Raw genomic sequence first — 19,167 nt, forward strand, 5'->3', positions numbered from 1 at the left:
AGCATATCCAAATCTTTCTCCACCTAGTTCTTTCCCACCTCATGCTGTATGGCTTGTAGGGACTAACAGTTTCCACTAAAGGCAGAAGCCTTCAGCTATTGAACTTCTAGTCTGTTTCCATCATTCCTGCCCTCACACTCCCTGTATGGGAAGAACTGGACATTATCTCTACATTGACAATGCCTCCTCACCTTGTGTCAGCAGGGAATTTCATCAGTTGGTTCCAACCTTCTACACCCAAGGCATTAATGAAAATGTTAAGTAAGATCAGTCCCAGGTTGGTCTGTGAGGATTTCCACTAATAACCTTCCACTAAACTGGCAGAACCTGTGCCATCTCCCCAGTCCCTGCCCATCCTCCTACCAGCTTCCTCAGTTTAAGAAAGGTGTAGTCTATGTTTGCTATCCCAGTGTTTCACTCCTGCCAAAGCACTTTAGTAGATGGAATCTAAACATTTAAGTTAGCCTGCTTTATGCATATTCAGTGAAAAAAAAGAAATCTTGTTTTTCAGATTCCAGACTCATACAAAACAAGTAAAGTACTCTATTCTCAGCTTCAGAAATGTAGAGGTAAGTATAGGTCTCCATACAAATTCAGCCAAATCATTACCTACAATGCTGTCAAAATGGTGGGGAATTAGTCCTTTTCGACTGTCTAAACAATTACCGGTATTTATTAGTTCTATTTTGACAGAACTGGTTTAGCACATTCTTAAAAAAATATACAACTTATTCTTTTTGATCATCACAAGAGCATCATCAGCCTAGCACAAGTATTGTAGCAAATAGCCCTGCACTGCAAAGAAACATGATCCTCTAAACGTTGAATCAACGCATTCACTAAGGAGGTGTGTATTAAGTCAAGTCATCTCAACCTATAACTGATCCCCCACTGGGAAGCGAACAAACAAACAAGAAAACAGAGTAACTTACCTTTGAAATGCCAGATAATACAGCTCTGTAGGCCCGGTTTTTCCCTAGCATACACCCCCTGCGAGGCAGCTGATGGAGTCACAGAGCTGCTCTAGCAAATGGCCTGGTCCTCAGCACTCGGCATAGTCTACAGCTCTCAGCAAGGGTGTTTTCTGGACACACAGTGATGTGATCAGGGACCCTGCAACTCTTCCCACCAAGCCAGGAACAACCAGGCGCTTCCTCCTCTCCTTTTCCTTCTTGTTTGCAAGGCCACACACAACCCCTTCCTCTCCCTCAGGGAAGTTGGATTATTTTGTGAAGGCAACTGGTCATTCAGCCCCAGATGCTCCATAACATCCACAGCACACAGGCTCCTGACTCCTTTGTCTCAGGGGAACTCAGGTAAAACTCTTCTGTTAGAGGCAATTCACTCCCTGGTAATAAAAATCTCCTCCCTCAAGAAAAAGAATGTCCCCCCTACACATTTTGCCTGGAGGCAAAAAAAATCAGCGTCCTATTTTTCCAAGTCTTATCCCTTCCTTCCCATAAAATAACATTAAATCAGCCAAATGGCTCTTGCTGCCCCTCCACTGGAAAGAGGGAAAGTAACAACTAGAGGAGAAAACGTGGAAAGAAAAGCATGACTGGCGAAAAAGAAGTGGTAGCGCCGACCTCCTGGCTCAAGGGCAGCGCGGAAGGGAAGGCAGCTCAGAGTGGGAGGGAAGTGGCAGAGGAAAAATAGTATGCATATGTGTGGATACGCGTGCAGATACCGATTTACCAAGGACTTGCGAGGAGGCGTCAGCCTCCCTATCGGCACCAGTTTGTGTAGCATTGCATTCCTGCGTCTTGTGGTACGGCCACAGCAGCCTGGCTCAGCTGCCCCCCAGCCTATTTAGAAAAGGGCATCACCTATCCTGAAGAAATGTGTTGGCATCTACACGTTCATGTGTGAAGGGACCCAGTATTAGAGGAGAACATCATATTGCATGTGCTATTTTCAGTTAACGTGAAACATTATTTAGAAGCTTACATAAGGAACGTGATCTGTTCTTGCTTTTGTTCCACATCTGCAGTTCCTAGAGACCTGCACAGGCAGACAGACTCTAAAGCTGTACACCCGATTTCTCTGTGAAGAAGAAAAGTAATAAGAAAAACTTTGTATTCTTTGCACTTAAAAGGGCAGATCCCCTTCCACCAGATACTGCTCTTTCAGCAGATCTTTGTGGGTGGAGATTTCGTATCAGCCAGTTCCTGCCAGAGTTTCATCCAAGCCACAACACACAGAGTCAACATTAATTAGCATTAATTATTATTTATAAGAAGCAATATTATCTGCATTGCTATCATTCACACTTATTTTTGTGTCTTACATAGGGCTCATGTGCATGGTACCTCACTGCCCAAATAGACAGAAGAAGGTCCTACAGAATCTGCAGACTAACACACAATATTGCCATCCTAAAACCATTTTTAATAGATCGTTGTAAAAGCTAGGACATCCCCTTTTCTGTGTTCCCATGAACTTGCCTTCTACTTTCTGTTTATAGTCTGGTCAAGATTTCTCTTCTTTTCTTCTTTTTTTCCCCACAGCCAGGAAGGAATAAAAAAACCCAAACCCCTGCCTGTATATCATAAAATTGTTTTCTTTCCAACCAGAAAGACAGAAAAGAACCAAAACAATTACATCCCCCCAAACCATTTGGAACCATCAAAATACAGCGTTTCCAGTACAAAACTCTCAACTTTTGCACTTTACCAGAATGTATTGGTTTCACATGAACAGAGAAAACATCCTGAATGCATTTATGTCGACTTTATTCCTCTATCCATTTTGTTGGCACAAGCAGAACCTTTCTCAGCCACCTCTTTATTCTGGTTCAAAACTTGCCTCTAAACCCAGAATCCTATTCTATGAAACAGGGTTTTGTGTCAGCCAACAGGACTGATTTTGTTTAGTGCACATGAAATTGAGAAAACTTGCAAAAATTACAAAACTCAATTCAAAACAGTTAATTAGTCCAGATCGCTATTATTACTAGTATTGAAGTTATTAGTATTGTTGATAATAACTGCTCGTAAATAATCATTTGCATACATTAAATTTAGCTGGAAGAACTTGCGAGCATTAGCAAATCCTATAATGAACACGCTGCATTTTTTTTTTTAATGAATTCTGCCTCACTTCCAGTTTAAATAATATTTTTTACCTCTTTGTTTCTTGCTTATTTTGTTGCTTGATGCAATACACAACAGCACAGGCACCAAGACTAGTGCAGTGAATCCAATTTAAAAAGTCACTTTTGCATAGGCCAAGGTTAATGAAACCACTTGAGTACGTTCAAGTGAATTCACTTAGTCAATCCAGGCTTGTTGGAGAAACTATTAACAATCAGCTGGAACTGCTGAGTCAAAATTATGAATGAGATGGAAACACTGGGCACATTTTATGTGCTCCCATTGCTGGTATCCTATTTGGGACTGTTGCAATCACAAATTATGCATAGCTCTGAAATACTACATACTTTGACCAATGTGTATTGCAACATTTTGCTGGGGAGTCACAACATGTTGTGTCATACCGCGTACGCCTTCCAGTGAGAAGCATGAACTGAATAGAGTAGGAAAACGTTGGATTACCATTTGCTGTTAAAAGCCAGCTTCCATCTGAAAACATTTGTGAACAGTGTGACTTCTATCCATGTGTACATTTTATTTGCTTTTCTAAGAGATCAGACTAGACTTCAATTGCCAGATACATAAGAAAAACAATTTTAAGAGGAGATATTGTTAGCGTATTTATCATTTTCCCTATTATTCACATACAGAATCATAGAATGGTTTGGGTTGGAAGGGACCTTAAAAGATAGCCTAGTTCCAACCCCCCATGGCAGGGGGGTTGCAATAGATTAATTTATTCCATACATTATGTAATCAGAAAAGAGAAAACATACCATTTTTCTTCCATAGCTAGCAAGCATGAGCATTGCAGACATTATAAAGGGGGTCTTTTTGTTGTTGTTTTTTTGGCCAAGAGAAGTCAATTGTGTAACAGGACACCTGAGAACACTGTTCACAGATCATGGGCAAATTACACATACAGATTATTTGCAGAAATAAAGCATTATGTTGTTTTTACTCTAGTTTCCAACTCTGAAGTGTCATGCTCTTGGTTAGCATTCTTCACATGAAAAGACAAGAGATATTCTTCCAGGATAATAAAAGCATTCTGTATGGAAAATAGTTTGATCTTTATTGTATCTATAACCAGCAATTACCATGCTATTATATTTATACCAACAGTCAAGCAACTCACTGGCATAAACAGACACACCTCTTTTGGCAATAGAGTTGCCATCACATACGCCAGCAGTTATCTTCATCCAAAATGCACAGAGACAGTTAAATACAAAGAATGTGTAAGTTATTGTCCAGATCTTTAACTAGTTCATCACACAACACTTCACTGAAGTTAGTAAATCCATACCATCTGACAACATGTCCCATTATTCGCAACCTAATTAAACTGTACATGGAAAGCTAACAGAAAGAGGCAACCAACCAATACAGTGCAAAAGTGCGTGTAGCAAGCTTAAGCCAGCTCTATTAAGGAACATATCACTAATGGTGGAAAGAACACTTTTGGAAAGCTCTCAGTGTTTTTGAAGACAACCTTTTTCACTATTGATTAAGCACAGCAACCATCAGGGCACATGAAAACACATATTAACTCACCTTTTCCTGGAGCAAGCACCGATGTTCTAGCATTTCATGGAAAGATGTTACAAAACATTATAATGTGAAATGTCCTTCTGCATGAGTCATATCAGAATGAATGATAAGCAAGTGGTAGCCAGGCAAATGAAGAGAATAACTGCAATGATTGAGGTGGAACGCAGCATACAGCTTTTAAGCAGCAAATAAATTTTGAGGTGCAATCCCTCTCAATTTACACAACATTTCAGTCTAATCCACTATGTTCAATTGCATCTTAAGTTCAGGATGAAGTTCAATTAGCAAAAAAAAAAAAAGATTTTCTTTTCACAATCAATTATCTTAAACTCTATTAAGCAAAGTTCCTTGACTATCTAAAAGCTGAAGTACCTCTATTTTAGGTGCTTCCTAAGAGAAGATATACACCTTAGAATTCACCTTAAATACTTTTAGAGCTCTGTGATACATTCCAGGTGATCACCCAGGAAGCCTGAGGCTTCCTTTCAGCTAACAGCAATGGGCACTGCAAGGTGCAAATCACTTCGTGTACTACAGGCACCTGCTTTGGGATAAGATGATGACAATTCCCTGGTGTGACAACACTTGCAGGCATTTACAATTTCAGGCAGCAGCTCTGAGATCTCACAACCTGCAAAGCAGAATCTACATATTTAGAAATTGTTAAAGGCACAAATCTCGAGTTCAAACTCCCTATTATGTCTCCAGTTCATAGATTTTATGTTCTTCTCACCCGTGAATTTCTCTAACTTCTTCTCTATTCAAAATAAAGCAACTCTCCTCAGTACTGTAGCTTTCCAACCGTTTAATACTTTAGCCAATAGTTTTCTTGTGACAGACTGAAATGATGTTTATTAAAAAAAAATTACTCAAGCTGTCATCAGATCTTCCCTCTGGAAGCAAAGACTCACAACACACTGAGAAAGACGGTTTCCCTGCAACAGTCTTGGGCAAGACTCTACAGCACCACTGGAACAGAAATCCAGCCAACACATCCTCAAAAGTACACTGCTGGACATAACAACAGTGCTACTGTTTCCTATAAAGAACAGATGAGAACAATAACACCTTATCAGATCTTCAAGATGGGAAATGAACACAAATATTCATATTCTTGCACTTGCAAACTAAAAAGAGCCAGGACATGGACCCAAGAGCTGGGATGTGATTATCCACACTGTGTAACTAGGAACAAGCTCCCTGACATGGGCTTTCCCTTGTCACCTAATACTTTCTCACCCAACACGTAGATATGGTTCAGGAGACAGCATGGATGAAGGACCGTTCCCTCATGCAGATGGGGCAGATGAGGCCACGTGAGGCCATTTCTTTGGGAGGAAGAGAATTTAGCCCTCAAGGGCAAAGACCGTGTGCTGTACTGTTTTATTTACTAGTGCTAAGGCAGCCATAAAGACCGGACAGGACGTTGTGGGCATCTTTAAGTAAAAGATCAAGATTTTATCTGCAAGAGTCACCGTACTAAGACCATGATGTTTCAAATACTAATGAATACATTCATGCACAAGAGTAATTTTCTCAAATTAATTAGGATTACTCCTATGTATAAAAGTATGCCAGCGTAGGTGTTTGCAGAAGAGGTTTTGGAATGTCAGTCATCATATAGCCATCAGTTAAAGTACACTCATAAATGCTTTCGTTTGGAAGATTGTATTAACCTTAATATAAAATACATGTTTTCTGGGTCTGATGACTCAGGAAGAACTTGCAAGTCTATACCTCAACCCATTAATCTTATATAAATAAACTTTCTCCTTGTGAAAGGGAGTCCCATGGCATTAATAAATAGGGATCTTTCTCAACCATAATCAGATTCTGTAAGAATCATTTAGAAACATTTAGATTAATTATTTGTTGCGAATTATTCATTTAGCCCTGTCTCTTCAATCAAGAAGCACGGCTCTATTTCTTTCGGCAACCTGAGCTAGCATAATAGAGTACAGAGTTTCCACATTTAACTCTCATATCCAACACCATTTAATTAAAGTCTCAACTGTGAATAGTGATGAGTCTGGCCAAAGTTTTGAAGGTTTGAATTCAAGCCCACTGGAGTGAATGCCCCACCTATTCAGTTTGCCTCTGCACTTGACTCCACCTAACTTCGTCAAGGGGCCAGCCTTTAATGATAGTGTATTTAAAGGCCGAAGTGGGGGTAAGAGGGTACAGGGTGTACCACTTCACATCCTGCCTTCAAAATAAACTCTGCCCGAGTCACCAAGATTTACTTACAGAGAGTTGACAGGTATTTAAAGTAGCATGGTGGGAAAGCATTTTTCCCACAACACTTCGATAACTCTTAAAAGTGTTAATATACGTTGGGTTTTGCTAAGTTTCTTGGCATTGACTCCACCTCAACTGAAGAAAGTAAAAACGGACTGTCTTCCAAACCCCTATGGCATAAATAAATCAAGTTATGAATAAGGACTCTTGTAAGTGATGAGTAAATATCTCCATAGTCTGATCTATCAGTGTCAAGTGCCAGGGCTTATGCTTCTCTGAAATGAATACTGAAGTCTGCAAATTTTTGAAATATTATTCCACCTTCTTGAAAATCCCTCTGTTCATCAGTCACGCTCTGTTTCTGTTTCAGAATCTCCTATTCTTCACAGTTGCTGGACATTTTCACTAGGGAAAAAAGAAAAAAGAAAAAGGAAAGATTTTGTACAGAAATTGCAATTAGAGATATCAAACCAATGCATAGCAGCCCCTTTCCAGAATTACACACTGATGGCGTGTAATTTCCAGAATTACACACTGATGGCATAGAACTACACCTTCACTTTTGCATTTTTTTATATTTTTTTTCAATAAAAAAAGAAAACAAACTCCTCAGCCACCCCTAGCCATGAAAGATGGGAAAAGTATACTCCAAGAGAGAAAATGCAGATGAAAGATGATTGTTTCCAAATGCACCATGGGAAATGAAAACCCAGAGAACTCCCTAGCCTGAGGAAAGCTGTAGAGGTGAGCAGTCCAAAATATTCCACCAGCAGAAGCAGCCAAATCGGAGATCTTTGGGCATCCTGGAAATTTTCTACAGTCTGAGTGAAACTGCTTTGCAATGTGCTCTCGGTTGGAGCTATCTACTCCAACTTTCTCCACATCTCTGTCTCTTCATTTCAGCTTTGCTCCAGCCCTCTTTTTTTCTTTTCCTCTGCTCCCTTTACCCTGCTTGCTCCCCTTCCCCATAGGCTTCCCTTTCATTTCTTTTTACAGTAAAAATGAAAAGGTTCTGAAATGTCATTTCCCTCATGAAAAAAACATCCAAAAGCCTCCATGTTTTTTAAAAGGGAAAATGATCCAAACCCAAACAAGCAGCTGTGTGTCACAGCAGCAATCACACGCCCCAGAGAAGTCAAGATGCTGTTTGTGCTAGACTCCCTGCATGCATGCATACTCACTCCCTCCTCACGGTCCTGACTGACGTACGGGTAAGTAGCCATTGCATTAACGCAGATTCGGAGATGTTTAGTAAGACCTGGCCTTTACCAAACAAATCAGGACTACTGACAGATTTGCAGGGGAGAGGGTACTGGGTGTGACATACCAGAAAAATCACGAACAGACATTAAACTGGCTCAAGTCTGTGGACTATGTTTTACTTACCAGTCTTGGGCTAACACCCAGGACTCTTCTTTCCTTGCAAAGGTATGATGTCAGGCACATGGCAGTTCTTGAGACTCTGTATAAGCCAGCATTGCCAGAGGCTCTGTACAGGTGTGGTTAACAGTTATTTAATGATTCTTCACAATTGCATGTATCTGTCTGAACATAAATACAGTCTGATCGTAATCTTTCTTTTCACACCATGAATTTGCCCTAGTGTTTCCACCCTTGCAGGTTCTCAAATGCCCGATCATAGTTATTGCAGTCCTGAGATTCACTGGATCATTTCAAACCGTTCACGAGCACTTTTCTGTCCTCTTGGCTTGGTAAGATGAAGAGACTGAGGGCAGTAAGTTTAATACAAATGCTGTAGCTCTTCAATTCTGTAAGTTTGGCTCCCTGATGACTCACAGGACTCTCCTCCCTTCCCCATGTTTACACACTGATGACAAGTACTGTTAAGTTTCTAAAAGCAAAATTATCAAAAAAACAGAACCCTGGCAATTACTGGGAAAAGCTCTAAGTCTTTCTCCTTTCCCCAGCAGTTGCACGAGCCTTTATTCATCATAAATACTAGTACTATTCAATTAGTTAAAATAATTTTGAGTGATAGTTCCACTGTTTCTTTTCCAAAAGGTAATAGTTTTCCTAATTAGTCACTAGCTTTGATAAGGCACTGACTTTTACTCTAATCTAAATTAACAAGACTTTATCTATCTGCATCATTTAAACACACCCTACTTGCAAATCTGGTATGACTAAAAACCAAGACAAGTGTTTGGTTTCATTTTACATTTGCTTCAAAGTGCCCCACTTGGAGGTTAATTATTAATCTACTCAAGTATATGTAAAGGTTCAGGGAAACAACGGGGTTAGTAGGTAGAGCAGTAGTTGAGGAATTAGGAAACCTGTGTCCTATTCCTGACTTAGATCATGCAAGTGTGGCCAAGATATTTAAATTCTGTGAACCTTTACTTAAAAAGCAGAAATAGCAACACCCTCTCTGCAAAGCACTTTGACATCTTTAGGGAAAAAACTTCACGTGTGTGAGGCAACAGTGTGATTGTTTGCACCTTCGAGAGACTGAAACTCAGCTAATCCCTTAAGAGCTCACCTAGGAACTGGAAATCAGACACTCAACCCATGCAACTCAACAAAACCAATGATTTTGTCAGAACTGCAAGCAGCTGAAGAACCAGCTCCTCGAGCTTTTACTGCATTTCTCTGCCATCTGAAAAGTGGTGAAAACACACCTGATTTCTAGAACGTGATTTGGAGGTTATAAACCCCCCATACGCCACCACCCTGAGGTACTGTAATAGATGTACCCTCGGTGTAACTACGCTGCTTGTCCCAGGAGTAAGCAAGGAGCAGCACGGACCAGATTTTCAAAGACACCAATGCTGTTGCTAGTACAATACTTAGTACTAATAGTACCAAGTATTAGTAACAACAGCAACAATGCCGCTGTCTTCCCAGGAGACAATCTCTCCCTGCCCACTCCGTCACAATCTGGTACACAGGAGACAAGAAATTTGCTTAAATGTAGACCTTTTTTATGGGACATGGAGCTGTCCAGGGGGTGGGAGGTTTAGATCAAAATGGCTCGACAGAGAACAGCTCGGATCTTGAAGCAGGGAAGGAAAAAGGAAAACAGCAAATGGAGGACAGAACATGCATAGGAGAGACATAATTTGGGACATTACTGCCGAATCCTGCCTACCACAGGAAGGTCTGGCTGCCAGCGGCCTGCTCCTGAATGCAGTTGACTTGGTCTTGGAGAAAAAAAAAATCAAGTTTTTTACGCCACTATTTATTTACCGATTTGGTTAATTCTTATATAAATTCCACCCAGAAACTGCTTTTTGAAAACAAAAAAGCAACAACAACAAAAAAACAACCCAGAAGTAAGAATGTTGAATACTTACTGCTGTTCAACTGCAATATTATTGGCAAGGTGATTCATTTGTTAATCCACAGTGCTATAAATAGTACTTTAACTTAGTTGAATGGAAACATATCCTCCATATCTCTAGTCACTTGTTTACCCATGTAAAATATATGCGGTTTTGAGTTGGCTTAGGTGTATTCCAGGAAGGGCTAGCAAAGTTCAATGACTCTCCATCACACATTCAAAGCCCTTCAGCTCTCGCTTAATTTTGCTGTACTTCTCTTACCATGTTGTTCCCTCTGCTCCATCAATCCATGGACTTAAAGGCAATAAGAGGCTATTGTAAGAATTCAGTCAGTGTTTCCTCATATCATGGGCCAGTGATAGCAAGCCTCTGGCATCAATACCAGGTTTGGCGCCAACAGATATTTGGTCTGGCACCAGCAATAACAAGCTATGATGGTTTCTTTTTAAGTTTGTTTGGCACCAGTAGCAAGAAACATTCACTATTCCTGGCAGAGTGCCATAGAATTTCACCAAATGGCTTCTGCATCATAACTTCATAACAAACATAGCACAACATAGCTTCTAATTGTGGTGAGGCCTGTCTCTGAGCAAGCAATTCCATCCTGACAATTACATCCAGACTTATCAATACCTGTGCTGCCTTCCAATACCCGTTTTGTTCTTACTGTAAAAATAATCTCCTTGAAGAGATCCACAAACCCGTAAGTCCATCATCACCATTTGGATTTTCTCTCTCCTGGTGCAGTTATATGAAAGCAAATAATCAGCTATGAGAAAAGCCTATGGGGACAGTTACTAAATTAAGTCATCACAAAATATGTTGTAAATACTGTGTTGACTTAACCTCACTCCTCACCCTGCACTCTTTTATGACATGTACTTTCTCAGACTGCAGACCTGCAATATATTCCAGAGAGGTTCATCTTATGCTGGTGTGGAGCTCCATTCAAGCCCCTGAGGCTTAACATAGCTCTAGTAAAAAGGGAGAATTAGCTATAAATTATCTGAGTCTCAGGACAGAGCAATCTTCATTTTGACAGCTCCTTGCTAAATGGCCCAACGCTTCTGATGAGGCCTCGTGGTGGATACCTCAGTGGACACAGCGCAGGAGAAGGACTCCAAAAAACTCAGTTCTACAGACAGGGTTGCAACCAACTTGCCAAACAATTTTCAGCAGGACTTCCCTTCACTCCTCTTTGCCTGTAAAATGGGAGACCAGTGAAATCTTTGTGTGGAAAGGACGATGTAGGAACCAGGAATTACTTTTCTGGTACTAAGTATTAGTAACAACAGCAAAAATGCCGTTGTCTTCCCAGGAGAAAATCTGTCCCTGCCCACTCCATCACTATCTGGTACACAGGAGAAAAGAAATTTGCTTAAATGTAGACCTTTTTTATGGGACATGAAGCGGGCACAGGGAGGAAGTGATACTAAGCTTTTGGCATGGGAAGATTTCATTCTGAACAACAGCTCCCAAGAAAATAGGCTGTGTGAAACAAAGTTGAAATGAAGTCCCCATTGTAAATTCAGCTCTTAGTACCTGCCAAAGACAGAGAAAATCGCTGCCCACAGGGAATAGCTGTGAAAAAGTGCAAATCCCCAGAGTTCCCAATGTGGGAATTCATGCAGACACACATTGTCCTTCAGTGATCAAACTCTTCCCCTCGTGGTCTAAATGAATTTCCACTAACCTCCTTTCTTACAGCTCAGTCTCTAGCTGGATTTCCTTCAACTGTAAAAACATACATAGTGCAATTAGCCAACCTTCACAGACTTTGTAGTTCATTTACGCATGCTAGACACGTCTCCTGCTGTGAGCAGCCCATCCAAAGAGAACTCTTTGAACTGGTCTGTTGTTGCTCGTGTAGTGTATTGCATTGTCCAATTTCATCATTCCTGGCAAGGCAGCGCACTCCTGCAGCTTGCTACAGGAGAAGGAGAAGAGATGATGAAGCACTTTGTCCAGCTGGTGTGTTGGACATCTCAGATGTCCAAATAAGCTTGCCTACCACTAACTATACGACTTTCCCAGTCACCACAGTGAGATTTTTATTGACCAGTTGTGCTCATATGATCTTATCTGGAAGCCCTCTTTAATCTAGTTAGAAGTCTGGAAGGGCAGAAGGTAGAAAAGATGGTAAAAAAGGATTGGCTGAAAAAAGATTTAAAAAAAAAAAATTAAAAGCAAGACCGCAGTGTGACACACCTTTGCACAACGTTTGCTGAAGTGTAAAACCATATCATGGTTTAAGATACCATGGAGACAACACAACTGGATCAACCAAAAACAAACGCATAACGACCAGACAGGGTAGCATTTTGCTACATTTAGTAAGGAATATTTTTAGAATTCATAGCTTGAGTAAACTGCAAAGGACCACACTGCCCTACTTCCAAATACTCATTGGCACATTCTTACTATTTCTGAATTAAGTGAGTTGAATACCACAGAAAATGGAAAGCAAAGTTGAGCGTGTGATTTTCAAGCAACCATTCGCATTTCTCCCCTTTGTCTTGGACTAGGTACTGTTTTGGGTAGGAAAAGAGGGGGTCATACATCAAAAAAAGTCCTGCTCTGCTGCTCTAAAGAGGAAGAGACATTTCATTTTAGAACAAAGAATTAGATTTTTTTTACATTGCTTCACTAGAGGTTTTTGGAGGTTTTTCTTGGGGTGATGGGGGTGGAGTGTTTGGCTTTGCTATAATACAGCACATCAAAGCGCTTTTGATGTAAAGTTTACTTAACAGAATCAGTTTTTCCGATGATTGTGTTAATCTTTATAAACCTGAAGGCGATACCATGCCTTTTAAAAAAACTATAGCAGGAAAAGACTTGAGGTTACATATACTCTCAGTGGTGAGAGACGGGAGTAGTTGGACTATTTCGCCACTTCTTACGACTTGGCTCGTTGTTTCATGGGCAGCAATAGCAATGGGCTTGACGTCGCTCACACTTGGGCCAGGATGGCTCTATTTAAACCACACACAGTCCTTCACATAAGCACCTTCATATGTTTTCTCAGGCAAGAGCCACCACAGATTTCAAGGGTCAGTTTACAACCGGCACTCGCTCAGCGGCAGCGAAGGGGCCTTGAGCCACACGAAGGATAAGCACTGATCTTAGAAAGGCTCCCTGTTCCCAGCCATTAATAGCTATCTGTGTGATTGTATTATTTTGAGCACAAGCTTCTGTCCCCTCTTAGATCTTGCAAAACCAGCTTTGCCATCCACTCCTAGTCTTGAAGTATGGCTGTGAAAAAGCCTCTGCTATGTCTGACGTGTTTACCTACAGCATTTGAATGACTTTTTAAGTTCTTTGAATAAAGATAAGAGACAATGTGTACATTTTCCACACAAATAGTGGAACGGTAATAAAATAAACATCAAAGGTAAGCTAGCAAATCATCGCTACTTCACTGCTATTTACAACAAAAGCAGGAAGAGGAAAAAAACTACCCTCGCCATTGGCATCATCTTAGAAAATACAAGTTTTGGAAGGAATGATAGCTTTTTCCCATACCCTTAAACACAAACATTGGCACCTACAGCTAGTGCAACACTTTACTGAAAGATCTCGGTTTACATTACATGGGGAAAACAACAACAAGGAACCAAGAGAGGTCTCCCTCCTCTTATTTTTGTCTTTCTGAATTGCCAGCTTTTATGAACTGGTACAGCTTTAGTGAGAACAGGAAGACGTCAAACCTGTTACTGTTAAAGTTAGCAAGAGTACAACCAAAAGGACAGAAGAACTCATTGTTCAGTATTTACTATGTAAGACCCACGCAGGCTGAAGAAATGGCAAAGCTTTGAAACATTTTGCAGGTGTGTGTGTGGGGGGGAACATATATTCTGTTCAAGGGAGATTGAGACCGAAAGTAGTGCTGTTTGTTTCTTCTGCCAGTCTTATAAACCTGCCTTTTTTCATGTTCCTCTCCAACACTCCTTAAGAGCCAGACCACAACAGCATAGTCTTAACCAGAGTGACTCTGCATTAAGTATTTATTCTTAAATAAGGTCCGATTTAGAAAGACTGCTTTTGTAAAATATGGAGCAATCCAACTCTTACTCCAGGACACAAAATTCAAGGTGTACATATGAGAAATAAAATATAAGCACCACACTATAGATTTATGCTGATGTTTTTGTTTTGTTATTGTTTTGCAGACGCCAGCGCTACTGCCGTATGAAGTAAAATGGCATTTTGCAATTGACTTTGAACAGCAAGCAGGATGGGACAGAACAGGGAGTTTTCAGAGAAGCTACTGCCGTACAGCTCTCTTCATTGAGTTGTTCTGTCCAGCATACTGCTGAGGGAGGCAAAACTTAAGGAAGCTAAGACCGTGGCAACTTAAATCTAAAAAAAACCAAACCAAAAATCACAACTAATTTTTCTAGAAAGAAAAGTGTCTAGGTAAAATTACAGAACAACTTTTGTCCCAAGTTTTATGGAAAATCAATAGATCCATGATGTTGTGGTTGTCCTGGTTTCAGCTGGGATAGAGGAAGGAATATTTGATACTATAGATGTCATTTATGTACTGAGCATGGAATGTTCCTTTGGACAGCTTGTCCTATCTATGCTCCCTCTCAGCTTCTACTGGAAGCTGAAAAAGTCCTTGACTTAATATAAGCATTACTTAGCACCAACTAAAATAGTATGTGTTATCGACATTATTCTCATACTAAATCCAAAACACAGCACCTACTAGGAAGAAAATTAACTTTATCCCAGCTAAAAAACCACAACATGCAAAAAAAAAAAAACGTTAAAGCAAAGTCACATTCTAAAAACACAATAAAAGATTTTATTGGACAGCGACAGTTGTAACAGAGAGGTTACAAACACACCATCCGGAAGAGATCAAGCAACGCTACTATACGTACATTAACACACTTAAAACTAAGGTGAAGGTTTTGACTGATTCTCCCGTAGCAAAAGCCCACAGCATTGCCTACCTGTTCCCATTTACCCCTTCACCGGGTGTGGTTATGACAGAAGGAAAGAGGGGCCAGGACCGAAATGACTTTGTCAGGCTACATAAATCATTAGGAATTCACAACGGCGAAGCCGTGCATTATTTTCCAACAGGTTGTTGAGCTGTCACATTACAACTTGTTGCTATATACGGCGCTATTAAAATAAATCACTGCATGTAACAGGTTCTGCTCTGCCACCTATAAGTCATTCTGCATTTTACACCTGGGAGGCGGGCCCGGCTCTGCGAAGTCGCGCCGAACTGCGGCTTCATTCGAAATACCCGGGAAGGGGAGGGACCTGGCAGGAGAAAATACAAACAAGTTTCGTAAAATAACTTTCCAACAAGACCTCGCTGTCATCTCAGCTAATTACGGCTCTGATACGGCTTATTAGCGCATACCCACCTTTGCTACCTTGCTTCTCCACCCACCACCCTTTCAGATCTTTGTCCTGGCTCCGCCTCTCGCCGGCGTTATAATGGGCTGGTCTGAAAGTGGTGGAGAGACACAGAACCACAGGGGAAGAGAGAGATAATGACAATAACGCTAATAACCCTAATAACCCGGCTGCTGCCCGCGCCGCAGCGAGGAGCCAGCCCGGCGTCCCGGCACTAAGCGGGGCCGAAGCCGGAGAAGCGGAGTAACCCCGACGTCCCTCGAGAGCTTCTCCCCGCGCCCCGGGACCGCCGGACGGTAACATCGGCAGCGGCCCCGAGGAGGACCGGGCTCGGGGGGAGGCGGAGAGGAGCCGGCTCCGGCAGCCGCCCGCCCGCCCGCTCGCACCGGCTCCGCGGGGGCCTCCTCGCCCCTCTGCGGCAACCCGCTCTCCTCCGGCCCCATGGAGCAGCCGGAGTAAAGAGCGAGAAGGACAAAAAAAAAGGGGGGGGCGGAAAGAGAGCGAGCGCCCCGGTGGGGGAGAAGGAGGTGGAAGCCGGAGGAAGCGCCCCGTCCCCCGCCGAGGGCAGCAGGGCACTCGCCGGCGGGGAAGGGGCCAGCCCCCCGCCAGCGACCCCCGGGGCGGCCGGGTGAGGCGGGCGCGGAGCCCCGCTGCCCTGCCCCGCCTGCCGCCGCCGAGCTGTCCGAGCCGGAGCCGGGGTAGAAACCTACCCCCTCACACCCTCCGCCCGGGTCGCCTCGGCGTCCCCCGCCGCCCTTGAGGCCGCGCCAAGGGTCGGGGGTCGCACCCGCCCGGCAGAGCCGGGGGTGCCGCCGGCGCCGCCGCCATGAAGCTGGAGGTGTTCTCGCAGCACTACGAAGACAAGCTGAGCGCCGGCAGCGATCAGGAAGGCAGCGGCTCCCTCTCCCCGGCGCCGGCTGAAAGCGAGCTGGGCTCGGACGGCGACTGCGCCGCCAACAGCCCCGGCGGCGGGGCCGGGAGGCCGGGGCACCCCCCGCCGCCGACTCCCGCCCCGCAACCGCCGCCGCCGCCGCCGGCCGAGAGCGCCAAGGGGAAGCCCTACACGCGGCGGCCGAAGCCGCCCTACTCCTACATCGCCCTGATCGCCATGGCCATCCGCGACTCGGCCGGCGGCCGCCTGACCCTGGCCGAGATCAACGACTACCTGATGAGCCGCTTCCCCTTCTTCCGCGGCGCCTACACCGGCTGGCGCAACTCGGTGCGCCACAACCTCTCCCTCAACGACTGCTTCGTCAAGGTGCTGCGCGACCCGGCGCGGCCCTGGGGCAAGGACAACTACTGGATGCTCAACCCCAGCAGCGAGTACACCTTCGCCGACGGCGTCTTCCGCCGCCGCCGCAAGCGCCTCAGCCGCGCCGCCCCGCCGCCGCCGCCGCCGCCGCAGCCCGCCCGCCCCGCAGCCGCCCCGCCGCCGCAGGAGGCGGCCGGAGCGGGCGCCGCGTCCCCCGGCGGTTCCCCGCCGTGCTGTTGCGCCTCCTCGCCCTGCCGCTGCGCGCCTGGCCCCGCCGACAAGGAAGCAGCGGCGGCAGGCGGCGGGGCGTCCGCGTCGGCGGCGGGGAGCGGCGGCGCCAAGTTCTCCAGCTCCTTCGCCATCGAGAGCCTCCTCCGGCGGCCGGCGGGGCCCCGCACCGCCCCGCAGCCGCCGCCTCCGGCGCACGTCCGCCTCCTCTGGCCGCCGCCGCCCGCGCCCCCGCACCTGCTGCCCGGTCCGTACCCGCTGCTCCCCTACCCACCTGCCGCGCAGCCCCCGCCCGCCGCCGCCGCCGCCCTCTACGGCGGCGGCCTCCTGCAGCTCTGCGCCTACGGGCTGGGCGAGCCGCCGCCGCCGCCGCTGCTGCTGGCGGGCGGGCGGCAGGCGCTGGCCCCGGGCGAGCCGCCGGAGCGGCCGCGGGCGCCGCTCTTCCCCGCCGGCCTCCCCAAAGGCGGGCGGGGGCCGCCGCCCGGTTCCCCGCTCTACGGGCCTCTCCGGCTGGCCGGGCCGCTGGAGACCCCCCTGGCTTAATGGAGCCCCCCCTCTCCTCCCCTGCGAGGGGCCTGCCCGGGGAGGCGGGGAGGGGGAAAGGAGGAGGCTCTGGATCCCGCACTTTAACTCCAGAGGCGACCAAAGCCTCCAAGCAAAAGCCTCGGTGACTGTGCCTTACTGAAATGACAGTGGGTTTAACGTAAACCAAAAGAAAGGAAAAAAAAATATCAAAAAAGCAAAACAACTGTCGTTTTGGACATAGCCATGAGCCTCAAGTGCTTCTTACTGTTCGCTGAGACTACTTGACTTCAGCCACCCTCTCGCCGCCTCCTTTCTGTCCCCCCTCTTGTCCCCACATCCCCTGCCACCGAAGCCTCGGGCAGGGGGTGTCCCCGCGGAGACCCGCGGCGGCGGCAGCCGGGGGATGCGCTGTGCACTCGGGATGGCGGGGAGGAGGGAGGGGAGGCCGGGGGAGCCTGCCGGGGGGGTGGGGAGGGATGGGGGGGTCGGGGGCTGCTGTGAAGCCGTAGGTCTGTACTGCAAAGCAATGCATCACTGTGCCAAAAGAAACCTTTTCTCCTGTCCGGCAACTAGCATTTCGTGGGAAGGGAGGACATTAAATTATTTATAAAAAGTAGTGTTTCTAACACAAAGAGAGTGCAGCTTTTTTAATTAATTATTGTTCTTGGGGGAGGCGGGAGAGGGGAAGAGGCTCAAGGAATTGTCAGGCGTTGGCGTTGTACATTTAAGGCCGAGACCACTGCTACTGGAAAGAGAAGAGTAATTTTTTTTTCGTATTTTATTTTTGTGTATATAATACATGTGCGTGTGCATTTTATTGACGCTCGGCCACAATGTTTTTTTCTTTTCTTCCCCCCCTCCCCTTTCCCCCGAACAAAACCTGTCCCCTAAATAAAGACGGGAAGAAGGAGAGGAGCGTGATACCTGGGCTGGCGCGGAGGGAGGGGAGCGGAGGAGCAGCGGGGCTGCGGGGGCAGCCGGGCTGCCCGCCCTTTTCCTCCCCATCCCTCCCGGCGGGTTAGAGGTGCCACGTACCGACCCGCCTTCTTTTGACCACGGGAGGTGAGAGGTTCTCCTCTTGGGCTTGCCGCCAGGTTTGGAAGCCCTCTTCAATTCCTCGAGTCAAATCAGGTTTCCCCGGCGGTGCTCAAGCCCTGCAGAAAGGCTGGCGGTTTGCAGGCAGGCGGATTTGCAGGCTGGCTCCACGATTTGGGGGCAGCCTGAGGAAGTTCTGCGCATCTGCCTGCCTTCCCCCCCCTCCCCCCCCCCCCCCCGCCCCCTTTTTCCCTCCCCCCCTCCCGAAAGACAGCAGACAAAATGTAATCCTGCTGTCATCACTCGGTCCAAAGAAAACTCGCTTCAGGAAGGTCGTTGGCACGGCCGGGCTCCAACTGCGTCTGGTGGGGACAGCCGCGCTGGCATCGACAGCGGGCGAAACCTCAGCAGGGGGAAGGCTGCTGAATATTTGCTGGTAAATAAAAAGTTTACACACGTTGTCTTCTCCCGACTAGTGTTCTGTTAAGGCTGCTTCGTATTGTCACAAGTGACGAGGAAAGCCTCAGAACGACCGAGTCGGAAAAAGGAAAGGATGGGGTTT

General features: G+C 45.6%; 1 protein-coding gene across 1 annotated transcript; it reads left to right on the plus strand.

Annotated features, from left to right (window-relative positions):
• Positions 1-15,577: 15,577 nt before the first annotated feature.
• Positions 15,578-18,750, plus strand: FOXQ1 (forkhead box Q1). The gene has a single exon (XM_063326009.1). The coding sequence runs from the start codon at positions 16,392-16,394 to the stop codon at positions 17,586-17,588; it is 1,197 nt and encodes a 398-aa protein (XP_063182079.1). The 5' UTR covers positions 15,578-16,391; the 3' UTR covers positions 17,589-18,750.
• The last annotated feature ends 417 nt before the right edge of the window (positions 18,751-19,167 follow it).

This window comes from Chroicocephalus ridibundus, chromosome 2, assembly GCF_963924245.1.
Source record: "Chroicocephalus ridibundus chromosome 2, bChrRid1.1, whole genome shotgun sequence".
NCBI lineage: Eukaryota > Metazoa > Chordata > Aves > Charadriiformes > Laridae > Chroicocephalus > Chroicocephalus ridibundus.